Here is a 17870-nt window from a genome sequence, read left to right on the forward strand (position 1 = left end):
ACTTTACGCATCATGTTCGAACCCGGGTGGCCTAACCGGTCATGCCATAGAGTGAATTGTTCAGTGAACATTTTGTGCTTAGCCATGTTAGCTTCTATCATGTTTATCCTAGCATGGTATAAACCAGTGGCTAGTGCAGGTATAGTCTCTAGGACCTTCTTTTGGCCATTTACATTTTCTGTAATGTATAGGAATTCTTTAGTTCCTTCACCCTTGGTTTCAACATGATAACCATTTAATCTTATATCTTTAAAGCTCAATAAGTTTCTCTTAGAGATGGGTGAGTATAAGGCATCACTTAGTTCAATGTGTGTGCCGTTAGGCAACAAAACGTGAGTCTGGCTGTAGCCTTCTATCAAGTTAGCTATACCCGCAATTGTACTAACATTTGCACTTTTCATTATAAGATTTATGAAATATCTTTTGTCTCTTAGTATAGTGTGGCTGGATCCACTGTCCACCACTAGTTCACTCATGTCCTTGGCCATTTCTATAAATAGGACATAATTTTGTATTTTAATAAGACAATTATAAAATAAAAACCATTGCATTTAAATTAAAATAATCATCCAATACAATAAAGGAAAATAAAGCATAAAAGCATTGAAATTAAACCACATTAAAACGAAAATCAATCATCCATATGAAGGCAATCGGAAGTCTCTAGCAAGTCGTCATTCTCATGATCGAAGTCTCCTTCATCATCGATGTACGCATAGTTGGCTTCCGGATTTTTCTTTAGAACTTCTTGGTATGCATCAATGAGGTGTTTGGGAGTTCTACAAGTCTTGGACCAGTGGTTTGACATACCACATCTGTNGTCATTGGCCATTTCTATAAATAGGACAAAATTTTGTATTTTAATAAGACAATTATAAAATAAAAACCATTGCATTTAAAATAATCATCCAATACAAGAAAGGAAAATAAAGCATAAAAGCATTGAAATTAAACCAAAATAAAAACGAAAATCAATCATCCATGTGAAGGCAATCGGAAATCTCTAGCAAGTCGTCATTCTCATGATCGAAGTCTCCTTCATCATCGATATACACATAGTTGGCTTCCGGATTTTTCTTTAGAACTTCTTGGTATGCATCAATGAGGTGTTTGGGAGTTCTACAAGTCTTGGACCAGTGGTTTGACATACCACATCTGTGGCAGACCGATTTGGCCTTGGTGTGTGGTTTAAAGGACCCACGGCCCCTACCACCACGTCCGCGGCCTCCTCGGCCAGCCTGTCCGCCACGGCCACCACGTCCTCTGCCACCACGGCCTTGGCCGTAGAGTCTTTCTCTGTGGACGTAGTTGGTCTCATGAGGCTCTCTTGGCTCCTTAGACTCTACTGCAGTTTTCTTTCCCAAATCAACCTTATTTGCTTCCGGTAATGGGGCTGTACCAGGAGGTCTCATAGCACTGTTCATCAGCAACAACTCATCATTCTGCTCAGCTAGCAGTAAACATTCAATGAGTGCCCAATAGTCAGCAAAACCTTGATGCCGATATTGTTGCTGAAGAACTTTATTGTTAGGGCTGAAGGTAGACAAGGTCTTTTCTATCAGCTCCCTTTCAGTCACCTCTTTTCCACATAACCTAAGGAGTGAGACAATCCTAAAAAGCTCAGAGTTATACTCCTCCACGGATTTGTAATCCTGGATCCTTAGGTTCTTCCAATCAAACTCGGCCTTTGGAAGGAGCACCGTCTTTTGGTGCCCGTAACGGCGTTTAAGCTGTGTCCAAAGGGCGAGTGGATTGTCTATGAAGAGGTACTGGCTTTTGAGACTCTCCGCAATATGATGGTGCATATGCTGGAGACACTTATTCTTTATCTTGTCAGTGCTCTCAACTTCCTCATCAATGCAACCGGCTAGGCCGTTTGACCTTAGATGGATTTCGGTGTCTTTCACCCATTCCAAGTAGTTCTTTCCAGAAGCTTGCAAGATGGGATAGTCTAGGCTCTTGAGGTTTGCCATCTGCATATAAGATAGACAACCGATAGTTAGCATGCGATATTTGAGATCGAATCATGCAACAAATATTGATTCAGGTCATGCGGTATTTAAAACCGAAACATGCCTTAGGCCATGCGGTATTTGAGACCGAAACATGCCTTGCCTATTATAGATTTCGTTTGGTTTAAATTCATACATGCAAAGACAACAAAAGCAAATATGTATGCATGCAACAATTTCCTTATTTCTAGATAGGATTTCCTTTTTCTTAAATTTCCTTTTCTTTCTAGGATTTAGTAAATTTGTTTTAAGGGTTTTACATAATTACTATAATTAATTAGGAACTTATCCTAACCAATGTTTTAATTTCCGATTTCATAAAGTTTTAGTTTTAGAAAATTAATAATTTACTAAAAACTTAATCGGATTCACCCTTGATGCAAAACTATGAAATTCGGGTTTTGAGTTTTAACAATCCTAGAACATAATTCATGCAACCGAAATTTACATGAACAAGTTATGCTTAAATAGATCCTATCTTATACATGATCCGATTTCAATATGATGCATGAATGATCCAAGTTTCAATATCCTAGAATAACTTTAAACAACAAAATATTTCTAGGTTCTTATGCATCACAACAAGCAACAAACAACCAAATTTAATTCATAATATAATTGGTTTTAATTCTCAAGAAATCTAACAACCTAAACACCAACCGATTTTTAAGTTTTAGGTTTTAGAGATCTTTAAACTTTGTTGGTTGTGTACTTGTTTGTTTTAGGGTTCTATATGTTTAAGTCCAAATTCGGTTCATAGGGTTTTAAGAGGGTTTCAGATTTGTTTTACCTTTCACCGATTTGGATCTGACTGGATGTGAACCGGGAGCTAACAGACCTCGGTTGTACCTCTCTCTCGTTCACGAACCACGAACAGGACTACGGACAGCTTTCACGAACAGCTTCCACGGATCACGAACAGCTTCCCACGAACCGCGAACAGCTTCCCACGAACTGCTCCTTTGTACCGCTTGCACTCGAACTCACCCCCGGACCGGAACCACGAACCTCGATCAGGTTATCGATAGAACTTGATCACGAGCTTAAGAGATGAGCCGGTCTATAGAGTCCACTAAATGTTTTACGACATGAAAAAATGCTTAGTTATTAACATTGTTAACTATGATTTAGTTAGCTCTACTTTTTTTTTATTTATTTATTGGAACTAAACTAATTTATATTCCATATTAACTAGATGTAAATATATTAAAAATGTTCTAATAAGTAACATTTTAAACATTATAGATTATGTTTTATTGTAAAATTATATTAAAAAATTTGAACGCATATGTTTAGATGATCTAGCGCTAGATCCCTACTGAACGTCTAACAATTTTAAATATCTTTAAGCATATATCTTTAAGCATCAATTATTTTAAGCTCCAGTTATCAAAACATTCATCGGCATCGATGTTGGGACTGACTCTGCTGTATTATATTGTCGTGTTGTAATTACTACAAGATTAAAAAGATATGGAAGAAAAAATAAAAATAAAATAATTATTACAACTGGCGAAAAGCTTATAGTTATAATTTAAAGAATTGCAGTGTATAACCAAAAAAAAAATATAATTCACCCATTAATTATACTAACTATACTAACTATCAAAAGCTTATATACTCTAATTTTATATATTACTTACTTAACTTATTACCATCCTTCTACCACCATTATCTTTGGTCACAATCGCCGGTCGCCATCACTTTCGGCAACCACCCCTGTCACCACCTTCAGCCATCACTTCTGGCAGTCACCTCCGATCACCATATCCGACCACCACCTCCATTGACCACTATCTCTGGCGACCACCATCACCACCACCACACCATTAAAATGTGAATGTCACTTGAGCGTAATATAGTAATCTTACAATGTTCTTTGGTTACTCACTTAATTTCGTCCATTAGATAACTATATTTTTTTATTATCTTTGTTATTTTGGTTACCAAGGCAAATTCATCCTTTTTAATGTTTTTTTGTTAGTTACTCACTCCGTTATGTTTTAACTAAAGTACGCAGATTAAAAAGTTTTTACTTTTAGCAAATTCAACCAATTAAAAACAATACTGCATAATATAAAATACTAAACTAATCTAAAAGTTACATTGAAACTTGAAAATATCCTATATTATGAAATAAAAAAACTTCTCTAAAACATCTTATATTTTAAAACGGAGGAAGTATTTTTTTTTTGCACGATTTTGATTCTATTTTAGAATTGTTTTTATGAGAGTTAACTGTAAAGTCAGGTGATTTATATTATAAAAGATGTTTTTATGCGACAGACAAAAAAAGTTTTTAGAAGAGAAGAAAATAAACCACTGACAAAACCTAATCGGGTGAAACTCTGGATAGTCCGAGACCCGGGTTTGATAAACAAAGCCACGAACCTCAAAAGCCCAACAACAACAAAAACATGTTGTTGTCTCTATACAGCCCATTCGTTTCAATTGGCCACTTCCATTGCCACAACCACCAAAACCATATCTCACCGCCGCCGTCGACGACGAAACTTGCTTCACCACCGTATCTGTACCGACGGAAGAAAGAGAGGAGAAGCGTTACAACACTCTTTTCTGATTCCATGGAGATTTGTGGCGTAGATTCTGAAGGGAAAGAGTTTGATAGCGTACAAGACATGTGGAGAGAAGAAATTGGAGAAGAAGGAGACGAAACTAGAAAAACCCAATGGTACAGAGATGGTGTTTCTTATTGGGAAGTAAGCTTTCGAAATCCTCTGATCTCAAAAGCGTAACCTTTACTTAGTTTTAGTTCTCTCCTGTATAGTTTCTTAGATTTGATTTTGTGTGTATGTGTTGTTAAATTAAAGGGTGTTGAAGCTTCGGTTGATGGAGTATTAGGAGGATATGGTCATGTGAATGATGCTGATATTATAGGAAGTGAAGTGTTTCTTAAGACTCTTATGCAAGAAAGATTAGTAAATGGTGGAGCTAATCAGCATTTAGTAGCTCTTGGTAACTCTCCTCTCTTGTTGGTAATGCTTCACTGGATTATTATTACTTATGTGTTTCTTACAAATCCCACTTGTAGATTGTGGTTCTGGTATTGGGAGAATCACCAAGAATCTTCTGGTTCGTTATTTTAACGAGGTGAAGTGTTTTTTTTTTTTTTCTCTTGAATGCTTCATGTTTTAGTGTATGTTCTTCTCTGTCGTTTGATAACCATTTGTGTATTCTTTTTGATCTTCAGGTTGATCTTCTTGAGCCTGTAGAGCAATTTTTGAATGCAGCTCGTGAAAACTTGGCATCTGCGGGCTCAGAAACGCACAAAGCAACCAACTTTTTCTGTATCCCTCTTCAGGTAACGTTTCTTGAAGTATTTGTTGTACTTTTTCGTTATATGTTATCTTTGTTTTCGATTCCTTCTTCATCTTTGATTTGTGAAAGTTATATAATCATAGGAGTTTACTCCAGCTGCTGGAAGATATGATGTCATATGGGTTCAATGGTGCATTGGGCATCTCACTGATGATGACTTTGTTTCTTTCTTTAACCGCGCAAAGGTAGAGACTTTGTTTCTATGTTCAGTCACTCCACTACACGTTGAGTAAATTTGTAGTTCCCTTGCACTGTGTTGTTGCTGTTTAATCTTGTGTGGTGTTATTGGTTGATCTCAGGGCTGCCTAAAACCTGGTGGGTTTCTTGTCGTGAAGGAGAATAATGCTAAAAAAGGTTTCTTCCGATCTCTCTTTTGGAACCGACACTTTGACATTCTTATGATCTGACACAAAACTACATATATATTTTTTTTCCTGCAGGATTTGTTTTGGATAAAGAGGATCATAGCATCACCAGATCGGATCCCTACTTCAAACAACTCTTTCGCCGATGTGGGTTACATCTCTATAGAACAAAGGTCGAATTCTTGTTAGTGTTTTTAAAAATCTAAATCCCATAAAGTTAAGAACCGTTGGTTTAGAGATTTTACAGTCTTTTTCTTCAAAATCACATTTTGCAGGATCAAAAAGGTCTCCCACAAGAGTTATTCGCTGTAAAAATGTATGCTTTAACGGTTGACACACCACCCAAAATCCACCGAACCAGATCAAAAACTCATAGCAACAGACCGCAGATTATCAAATGACAGGTTTATTATGGAATCTTAGTCTTTTAAATTGTAAGAGAGAAGCTACGTACCAAAGTTGTTGTAAGATCTGGATCAAGACTTGGCTGCTTCACTGTCACATGGTTTGGTTTTGGCCTGCTCGAACATCTTCACCTTCATGTAATGGAGACTTGCCATGTTTATTTAAACAGCTATTCAATATCTCTGCCACTTTACTTTATTTTGGGTTGAAAACTTGACTTCTAGTTTATCTACGACCGGACCGGTCACCTCGGAGCTCGACTGTACCAGCTTCCTATAGAACTTAAAGAGTTTTCTTTACTCTGCCAACAACAAACTTTGACTATTGTCTAAGGAGTCAATGAACTATTGGGATTAATTATAATTTTCAATTTATCTCGAATGTTTTAACCCAGTTTTCTCTAGTTTTTATTTTTTTTCGATCATCGACTAAACCTCTCGGTTACTATTCCAGTGGGCCAATATTCGATTTTTCACCCAAACTTGCGCATGTAATTCTCTTTCCAGATAAGGTTCGATGACAAACCTTACAAAACTCCCTATTGCTAACGGGATCTTTGAAAGAACCCACATTTGTAATATATTGGGAGACATTTAAATGTGACGCGCTTGGTTTATCGTTGCCAAATCTGTCCTTGTACAACCAAAGCATTGGGTATCACAATTGTCAGCAGTGTCTCCAACCCATTCGTATTTTAATAATATAAAGAAGGTTACAAATGTGATTTCTTTGTAAATTACATTTTCAAAATGTTTTAGTAAAATTTGTCTAATAGATGGACTAAATTTATGTGTACATTATATTTCAGAGTACATAATCACGATTGATACAACGGTGAATAGAAAGAATCGGAATATTAAGTGTTTTGAGTATATCCTAAAACGAGTTAGAGGATCATCATCAACCAGGTCAGCCGTTCTTTTATTTTTTTAATGGTCAAATTTTGGTGGACGATAACATATTATATGAACATGTTCATCCAACAAAGGTAGTTTCTGATACCGTTTTGCGAAGTAAATCCACAAGATAATTTTTTTTTTTTTTTTTTTTTTTTTTTTTTTTTTAAAAAAAAAATTCTTACTAGTAGATATCGCTTGTGTGTTGTATTAGTGTATACGTCACTATTCAGATACAAACTTAGAGTGTAAATGGATGACTTAAATTAATAGGTTGAATAAATTGAATGATCATTTAGCCAATTTTTTATCATTTGAGATAAATAAGTTGGAAAACTTATTCAATCCATTCAACCAAAAAAGCTGGAGAAATGAACAAATTATAAAAGAATTTCGTTCAACTCTTTCATCTCCTATTTAGTGGATGAATGAGTTGAATGCTATTCGACCAATTTTATTCAACTCATATTTTTTCAACTCATTCATCTCTAATGCAACTATTTCAACCCTTAGTTGGATGCTTGCTCTTTAAATAAATAAATTGTTTTCTTATTCGTCTTACCTAATTTTATACATAACGCTAAGCTTAGAATTTTAAACAAACTTCTTGAAGGAAAAGCATGACATGAGTCAAGTATTAGTTGCTTTTTTAAGAAAGTATTATTTATTTGTCTTACACCATCTTACATTAGAGCATCTCCAACAATCACCTTCATTTTAAGGGGATAAACTTTCAAAATAAAGGTTTGAGGGTTAGTTACTCCAATGATACACCCTCAAATTCTTTTCTAAAAGTTTTTATATTCACATTATTTTTTATATTCACATTATAGTCCACAATATCATTAATAATTAGTTATAATAATAAAACTTTCATATATAAATATAAAAAATACAATTAAAACATACAATTAAAAAATTATATCATACAATAGTAATAAAACCTTATATGATTACACAAACTAATATGTAATTTTTGTAAAAAAAAAATATATATAAAATAAAATTACATGATATAAAATTACTCAATATAATTTTTCCCATAATGCTCACATAGATGATTAATTAGTGTGTCTTAAAAAGTTATGATTAATGTTATTGTTGTATAAATTTTGTTTTTAATGGTGTATCTTTCAAATATCAATAATTTGAATTTTAATTTAGTGTGTTTGAATTTATATAAATATCTTTCAAACAATTAAATTTAATAGAATGATTTGTAAAATCTATATGTTTAAAGGACTTAAATGAAATATGTGAAAGATTTTGAAGGTCTCAATAGTGTACCCTCAAATTTGAATGTTCAATATTCAACTCCTTAAAATTTCAATGTTTAAGGGTTGTTGGAACTTAAAACCCCTCAAAATTTTGAGGGTTTGAGGGTTTGTTGGAGATGCTCTTGGTAGTGTCTATCCTTATAACCTATCATTAACCTAGGATTCTAGGAAAACAAAATGACTATTACCACTCCATAATAATAAAAAAAAATACTTACAGTTAGAAAATAACGAGGGTTTCTGACCTAAAAAGACAAAAATAAACAAAATAAAATAAAATAAAGACAAGGATAATTTAGCTATTAGAAAGTGGGTGACTCATCGTGTTAACATGTTAAAGTTGGTTTAGTGTGAACAAATATATGTTATCTAATAGAGTTTAACGTAGTTTCTGTTCGGCATAATTTTAATCATTTAAATTATAATAGATAAATTTTATTATAATTATGATATATTTCATAAAAAATAGTGAATTATGTATTATTTAGAAGATTATATTGATATGGACCGTAACGGCAAGCATTGAGACAATACGGACTGTAACTGTACCTTGACATCGACTGCATTCCTTTGACGAAACGACATTGTCAAGAGAATATTTGAAGTTGATCTCATCAAGAGAATATTGGAAAATAACCTTATCTTGTGAAGGGAATATTGGAAAACGACCTTATCTTATGAAGAGGCAGTTACACGAATCCAAGTCCCATGAGGATTAGGGTTGACAAGGTTTCTCTATAAAAAGGGAGCTACATCTTCATGATACGACACAAAATCGAGAGCAAAGGCAAGATACTTCACGAAACCACAAGACGCACGACTCGGTTCATAGATTTACTCGCTGCGTTTGATTTCTTGTACTTTGCGATCGATATTTGATTAATAAAAATACTATTCAACTATTTCTATCTCGTTTTCCGTAGACTCTAAACAAATCGATTATTTTTGCCCAAACAATTGGCGCTAGAAGGAGGGGTAGAGTAAACTACGTGAGATGACGAGAAACAGAGGTGATACTGCTAACATCGATGCGAATGTCGCTGCTCAGCTTGAAACCTTGACTACTAAGCTGAACAAGACAGTGCAGAAGCTATCACAGATCGAGGCCGATAACGCTAGGCTACGGGAGGAGAACGCTTCGCTGGTGACAGAAGGGAGAGTTTTTACCGAAGCAAGCTCTAGATTTCGTGGCGTGCAAGTGAGTCAGATTCATAACCTTAACTCAACGCCTAGAACTAATAATCGAACACCCACAACGGAAGATGGACGGCTGGAAGCTCCTCATGAGGAAGAGAACGGCGGAGGAAACCCTGACATAAGGCAGGCGCGTGAAAACCTTACCCGTGAAGAAAATTTGGATCAACAAGGAACTGTCAACACACAACATGTGACAGGAAACTGAAATGAACCATATGCCAAGTCAGCCGAAGCCGCTTACTTGGAAGCTATAATCAGAAAACGTCTCGGTGTAGTAGAAGCTATGATTGAACGACTACCAGGAGTGGCTCCACCGATCCGGAAAAACAACTTTCACTTGTATGCTGATACACCTTTCTCTGATGAAATTGCACTAACCGAGATGCCAAGGAAATTCAAGTTTCCAACCATGAAGATGTATGATGGAACATCCAACCCGGATAACCACATAGCACAATACAAGCAACAAATTTTCACGACAACCATTCAAAGGGTATATCAAAAAGCTACCATGTGCAAAGGATTTGGCTCAAGCCTTACATGGGCTACACTTTAATGTTTATCAACTTGCCAAACGACTCAATAAATTTGTTTGCGCAATTGACAGATCTTTTTGTGGAGCAATTCGCAAGTAGCAGGAATCTAGAGAAAACAACTGATGATCTTCACGAAATACGTCAAAAAAGAGACGAGTCGTTGCGTGCCTATGTGGGATGCTTCAACAAGGAGAAGGTGTCAATACCTAGTTGCAATATGTCAACTGCCATCTCGACATTCAAAAGAGGTTTACTACATGATGGTGACTTGTACAAAGAACTTACAAAATATCAATGCAGAACCATGGAAGATGTGCTCTCGCGGGCATGGGCACAAATAAAATGGGAACAAAACACACAATATCGACTTAGAAAGTCATCACAATTTGATTCTCGTGTAATAAGGAATGAAAGAACAACTCAACATGTTGAGTCTTACAAAAGACTCCGAAGCGAAAACACTTACAGCCTAAGCAATAGTGACAACACTCATCAAACTATGAACAAAACTGAAAGTGAGGAGCGCAAATTAACAACATGACAAATACATCTACGACGTATCGATTTTTACGGCATGGTGATATCAGGTTTTTTAAGTTATTATTCATTTTTGGTTTGTTTTTAGTTTTGCTTGTTTTCTAACATTGATAGGATCTTTCAATAAAATAAATGAGTTTTAGCTTTAAAGATAATAGAAACAGAAATATAGTGACTAATTAACTATCGTGCAAGCATACCTTGCAAACCTGGTAGCCATGGGCTATAATCGAAAATCTTAGAAAGTATATGAGCGATTATCTATCAACAAAGGATTTTTCAGCAAGATAGTTGCTGCTAAGTGCTAACCCATTGAGGAAGCAGACGCAAACAACAAAATTGTGTCAAAACACTCAACGCAGGAAAACATGACAACGAAACACTCATTAACAAGAATCTTATAGTGAGACTCTTGATGTACAAATCTTCAAGACGTACTCTACTAAAACTTAGAACTCATGTCATGAACATGAGTTACAAACATGTCACAAGAAAAAAATCACGTCATGTGATGTGAAACTTGTCAAGATACGATAAACAAGTCTTACAATTCAGGAAACGATCCTGAAGTTGTTTACTTTATATAGTAATGAGGCCATTGATTCACAAACACGTGAACGATAGGCTTACTACGAAAATTGGGTAATCACTTAAAAGCGAAATACTTGCTGCAACTGCTTGTTAGCGAGCATTTCCACAATGTGAAACGTTTAAAACGTCATCGCAGTAGAAAACATCTTCACGACGTGCATCATCTTCACGACGCAAACCGTTTCTACAATGTAAAAACGTGCAAAATGTCATCGTAATGCAAAACATCATCACGATATGAAACGCCTTCACGTCGTCACAATACTAAATACCTTCACGACGTATAACATCGTGAACAATGTTGCATCACGTCCCAAAACTACAAGATCACGATGTGGATCATGACATCGTTAACGAAAGGCAGCGAATGAATCAGCATGGAGCTAAACTAAAATGACTAAAAAATCAAGTGCGAGAAAACTTCTACGTCTAAAGGTATGCTTTGACTTAACAAATGTTTAGCTATTATATTTATGACTTATTAAAATAATACCATATGTCTATACAACTCTCTAAATTCTTACTATAGAAATAGAAAGTGGGAGCAAACTGTTGCGCATAATTTTAATCATATAAATTATAATAGATAAATTCTATTATAATTATGATATATTCCATTAATAATGGAGAATTATGTATTCTCTAGAAGACTATATTGATATGGGCCGTAACAGCAAGCATTGAGTCAATACGGGCCGTAACGGCAAGCATTGAGTCAATACGGGCCGTAACTGGACCTTGACACAGACTGCGTTCCTTTGACGAAATGACATCATCAAGAAAATATTCGAAGTTGATCTCATCAAGAGAATATTGGAAAATAATTTTATCTTGTGAAGGGAATATTGGAAAACTATCTTATCTCATGAAGAGGTGGTTACACGTATCCAAGTCCTATGAGGATTAGGGTTGACAAGGTTTCTCTATAAAAAGGAAGCTACGCCTTTATGATATGACACGAAATCGAGAGCAAAAGCCAGATACTTCACGAAACCACAAGACTCACAACTCAGTTCATAGATTGACTCGCTGCGCTTGATTTCTTGTACTTTGCGATCGATATTTGATTAATAAAAATACTATTCAACTATTTCTTTCTCGTTTTCCATAGACTATAAACGAATCGAATATTTTTGCACAAACAGTTTCAATGTCGCATAATTCATCAATGTTTGTACCATGTATTTCTCTTTCATGTAGATAACTAACATTATTATATTAATCGAATATATATATATATATTATATATATATATATATATATATATATATATCTTGTGATACTTATTTTTCTTTGTTAGAGTTCATTGTCTGATCTATATAATTGTTTATCCCCTTAAAAGTAAATATATTTATGGATGCATATAGTAAATGTTTGTATTTGTAAAACTTAATTTGTAAAATAATGGGCATCATGTATGAAAGTACTAAAGAATTATGATGGTATCTAATAACAATATTAGATCTAGATTATCATTGATCTGAATAATCTTCATTTTTTTTCGTTTACCGACTTAACTCTAAATAATCCGATGTAATAAGGACTGAGTAACCACCAGCAGACAAGATGATTTCAATCCATGTGCGCCAGATCAACAAAAGCATCGCTATTTTCTTTGCGCATTTTAGTCTATTAATAATGTGTTCGGTCGAATATAAGTTTATAAATTAAGATCGGATCTCGAAAATTTCTCATTAAATTATTGTTATGTATGCACCCAAATCCAAGCTTTCATTAAAGCACTTAAAACTTTTTTTTTTCGTAGATTTTAAGGTTTTGTATCACATCAGTCCGTTGTAAATGCAAAACAAAAACTGTGTTAAAATCACTTATTTGAATTTTATGATAAGATATATGTTTAATATCAATATATATATTAATAGTTATAGGCGTGCCTGTATAACTGTTTTATCACACTCTTTCTTTAAATGTTGCTGTTTAAAAATATTTTTACCAATGGAAGAACCATTAGTTCTAAGCATTATAGACAAGTTCTTGTTTGTATAAGAACTCAAGTTCTTAATTAAATTCACATTAAAGAAAGACTAAGTTGAGTGTTTATGACTCCTTTCAAAGTTGACGGCTAAGCGTATATATCTTTGGTTGGGTTATAAAAGATTAGCCACGTATTCCCAATAAACCCTAATACTGTACTCTTCTTTTTTTAGTTCTTATTTTCGTCTGGTAAAGAACTCTCTCACTAACTCTCCAATGGACGGTAAAGTCCAGCCTCCACAACATCAAGTTTTCATCAATTTTCGTGGGGAGGAGCTGCGCAACAGTTTCATCAGCCATCTCATAGATGCTTTACAAAGGAATGGGATAAAAATACCTTTACAGACAAGGAAGAGAGCACGGGTGAAAATATAAGCTATCTTTTCGAGAGGATCAAAGATTCGAAGATTGCGCTAGCTGTGTTCTCGGAAAGGTACACAGAATCAAGATGGTGCTTGGATGAGCTTGTGAAGATAAGTGAACGTGCAGATGTAGGCGAGCTTAAGGTGTGATCTATGACAATATATATATTGAAGCTTAATGTTGTATATTTATTCATACATTGAGAAAATGGTATACTAACTGTTCGAATGCATATGATTTATCACAAAGGCAATTCCTATCTTCTACAAAGTGCCTACTGAAAGTGTGAAACAACTTGTGGGAGTGTTTGGTGACCAATTTAGGCGTCGAGAATGGGAATATCGGTATGACCGTATGAGCAAGAAAGGATCAATAGATGGAAAGAGGCTGTGGCATGTGTCTCTGGTAGGATTGGGATGGTGTTCGATGATAAAAGGTATTCTCTTTGTTCCTAATATTGGTTTTGGATTTTTTATTTATTTACCTTTTTTTTTAGATTGATTTGATAGATGAAAAACTGAAATAATTCATTTCTTGATGTTTTTTCCACATGGTATTAGTATAGTTTATTTTCCTATTCCCACAAAAATATAATTTAGAATATAATATATTGTAAATATATATGTGTGAAAAAAAAAACCATTAATCTATTAGAAACAAATGAAGTATTTATCACATTCCTTTGTAAAGCTAAAGCTAAACCATCTACGAGATGAAACCGTTGTTTGAAATATCCTGCTTGCCTGTAACGAATTGAAACAATGTTATCGGGATTCAGAATTACTCTGCTAACCTTGAAACCTCTAGAGACCTAGATCTTTATTCACTCTTTCCCACTCAAACTCATAGGAACAATTGTTGAACCCCATTAATCTAACCTTTTGTGTTTTTTTTCAATTACACCCTTTATTAATCAACATATATAGAGCTTGTTTACCAATGTGTCATATTCTAATATATGCCATAGTTAAGTCTGATCGTTATCTCTTGATACAACTGCCAACGCCTCAGATAGCTTCCCTATAGTAGCTAAGCAGCGGGAAGACGTTCTCTAAGAAAACAATTTTTTTGACAACCGGTGTATCTTCTACAGTTCTACACTCAAGATAATTCTAAGTATATAAATAGCATATTTCTTCGTAGTCTTTTACTAATTAAGTTCCTCAATATAATTGGAAATGTACTTGACATATTTTAGTCATTGCTACTTCTTCGAGTTTGTAGCTAGAAGCTAAATTGGTCCATACTATCATGTTAAGATTTATGGATTCCTATATTAAAATCAATTTCTCGAGGGACAAAAAAAAAAAATGAGTTCAATTTCTGATGAGTATATTATTTGATATATAGTATATATACCTTACGTTTTTATCACATTTTAATGTGAGCTTCCAAAGTATGATACATAGTATGTAACGCTAGGTTCATTAGATAATTAAGCTTGTATAGTAGTACTCTCTTTATACATATTTGTGATTTTTTTTTTCCGTGAAATCTAATAGAAAAGTCCCAATTTTTTTTTCTCTTTCGTTTTTGCAGCTTGTCAGAGAGTGATTTCATTGGAAATGTCTTCAAAAAGGTCTTGATATCAATAGAGGAGATAACCAAAAAACTCTCATGTCGACAAACATCCCGAAAGAGGAGAAACTTCATTGAACAAGAATTCTTAAAAATCCCTTAAGGCTCAAAAGGGAAACCTAGAGAGTCAACCTAAACCTAATGAGATCATAAGTTTCAATGCAAGCAACTCTTTAGCTCCTCAATACATTTCCTCAGGACACGGTCAAACCCTGGTACAAGGCAGTCGTATCACAATTCAATTTGCACAAGCAGCTTCTCCAGCTAACGCATTGCCACTCGGTGTGCAACCAGTACAAGGCCCTCATATAGGGGTGGTTCAACCTAGCCATGCCTCAGGTTTCACCAGTACAAGACCACCATATGACGGCTTTCCAGTTAGACATGGCAACCATAAAATTAAGGGGAAAGGAGATTCTTCTACTATGACCAACAATACTAAGAAACCCAACAAGTCTTCAAAGAGTAACCTGGAATATGACGGCTTTCCAATGAGATATGGCAACCATGAAAATGGGGGAAGAGGAGAAACTTCTTCTATGACCAACAACAATACTAAGAAACCCAGCAAGTCTTCAAAGAGTAACCTCCAATTTATTGGGACAAATGGGTGGGCTGAAGATACAAAAAATAGAACCCTTGAAGGACTTAAAAAAGGGAAAGTTGTGTCAGATTTCATTAGAACTTGATTTTGCTTAAATTTGCTGTATATAAGACCTTCCATATCAATATCAACGTTGGAGTGAGATGATTTATCCGAGAGTATGTTTCTATCAAACGTAACGTTACATATTTATATATATTTTAATTATAATACATATTTTCAACATTTTAATTAATTTCATTTGTATAATTCTATTATTTTTCTTGTCAAACACTTCTAATTCCATATACAAGTTCTTCTAATTATAGAAAAATAATTTTCAAATAGATATAAATATCTACTAAAATTACCATAATTAAATTTTTTCAAATTTTCAAATAATAATGATGTCTATATAAAGATTTCTTTATACTAAATCCCTTGTGTGTTTTTCAAATGGAAAAATAAAAATTACAAACATATATTAAATGCAATTTAACACTAGACTAGAACCACAAATATATAGTTTAAGCATACCTACTAATTTATTTGCATATTAATATAAATCATTGAAGTATTTGAACTTCAATTATTATGTTTATTTATATACAGTATATACTATTTTTTTGTTATTAATATGTCCAAAACTTTCATCGGGAACTACCGACAAACAATTTCATTGAAAAATAATAGGTAATTCGTTAATATATCGTTAGAAACTAATTAGCAAGACATGGTCCTATATATATTGGTTAATTTCGACGCATTTTCGGCTACAAAGTTGGACACAAGATATATAAAGTTAGAGAGTGGATCAGGATGTACAAACATTTGGAAAAAGAGACTGCAGATATTTGAAACACATACAAGAAAGGACTAACGGAGTTCACACATGCGTTTTGCAACTAACCTAGAGGTATTATGTTTTTCCCTTGTGTCAAATGATAATGAAAGCTTTCTAGCGAGGGATATTATTTGTATTAAGCAAAATTTATATCAGGATTTTATATATGGTTCTCACATGAGGAAGATTTTAAATGAAGAGTTCAAGACCGAGTAGTAGTCATCAGTCATGGTAGAAGTGAACAGAGAAGACATAGAAATGATGGTATTGGAGAATATACAGTAGTGCGCCCATAAGAAACAGGATAGTGAAGTGCGGTTTTGTTTTTGTTTTTTGTCAAACAATTTCCCTTGTTTAAATTTATTTACTTTTTACTTCCTTTTTTGCCAAGAAAACTACTGTATATACAGTGAGTGGCTTTTACAAAAGCTATATTTTAGCACTAAAAGTATTCATACATTTAAAAGAACAAAAAAAGTTGAACTTTCCCGAAACACTAGTGGGGACGTAATTATATTATGTTATATCATGAAACAATGACATTTTATTTAATCACTATATGCGACAACTACTAATACCACGTTAATCATGTTATATTAAACACTGTATAATATAATACAAGTAAAGCGAAGTTTACAAGATACACACAACTTTTCATTAAACACACAAATAGTTGTTGTGAACGAAAATGGAAATGATCTTGAAAATATCACTGTGTATCGACCTTCTTAGCACTTATCTTCTTAAAATCACAATCTAGGCGAACAACGACATCAAAACTGAACCCACCACCTTCGTGGCGGCTTGCAGTTATAGGAAACCTCCACCAGCTCAGCCTCCACCCTCACCCCTTCATTTTCTCAGCCTCTGTTATGGACCGCTCATGCTCCTTCAGTTCGGCCGCGTTCCCACCCTCGTAGTCTCACCCGCCGAGATGTGAAGATATATTGGATGGCTGAAGTAGTGTCTGTGTGATTCAAGACGTGATACATGATTGTTGTTGTTTTATGTGCGTGAGAATTTTCTAAAAGGTTTGAGAAGGAAATATTGAAGGACGGTTTGAGGATGAATTAAAGAGGAAAACTACTATTTGTTGGATTGATTAAATTGGAGTTTTACAAGGAAAAGGAAAATAGCAAAAAGGAAAAAGTCATTTTCTTATGGAATTTGGAAATCTTCTCCTATAGTGATTAGGAAGTATTGATGGATATATAAGGAGGTGTTGGGCACGTCATATAGAAGCAAGAGAGCTGAGAGATAAAAGATAAAAACCCTAGAGAGCTTTCTCATTATGTGCGGCTTAGTTTCGCGGTTTGGGCTTGTGTTGTTCAATCTTCTTTGTTCGTCGGTGT

The 17870-nt window shown here is 34.4% G+C and overlaps 1 protein-coding gene and 1 long non-coding RNA gene across 2 annotated transcripts; both read left to right on the forward strand.

The window, feature by feature from the left end:
• LOC104760456 (alpha N-terminal protein methyltransferase 1) lies at window positions 4395-6493 on the forward strand. Its single transcript, XM_010483379.2, has 8 exons — window positions 4395-4732; window positions 4844-4988; window positions 5065-5123; window positions 5224-5334; window positions 5435-5536; window positions 5651-5705; window positions 5792-5889; window positions 5992-6493. The coding sequence occupies exons 1-8, from the start codon at window positions 4430-4432 to the stop codon at window positions 6115-6117; spliced, it is 999 nt and encodes a 332-aa protein (XP_010481681.1). The 5' UTR covers window positions 4395-4429; the 3' UTR covers window positions 6118-6493.
• LOC104760454 lies at window positions 13108-15844 on the forward strand. Its single transcript, XR_762923.1, has 3 exons — window positions 13108-13656; window positions 13763-13949; window positions 15053-15844. It is a non-coding gene; the product is annotated as an uncharacterized LOC104760454 (long non-coding RNA).

The sequence above is a fragment of the Camelina sativa genome, chromosome 18 (genome assembly GCF_000633955.1).
Source record: "Camelina sativa cultivar DH55 chromosome 18, Cs, whole genome shotgun sequence".
In the NCBI taxonomy this organism is placed as follows: Eukaryota; Viridiplantae; Streptophyta; class Magnoliopsida; order Brassicales; family Brassicaceae; genus Camelina; species Camelina sativa.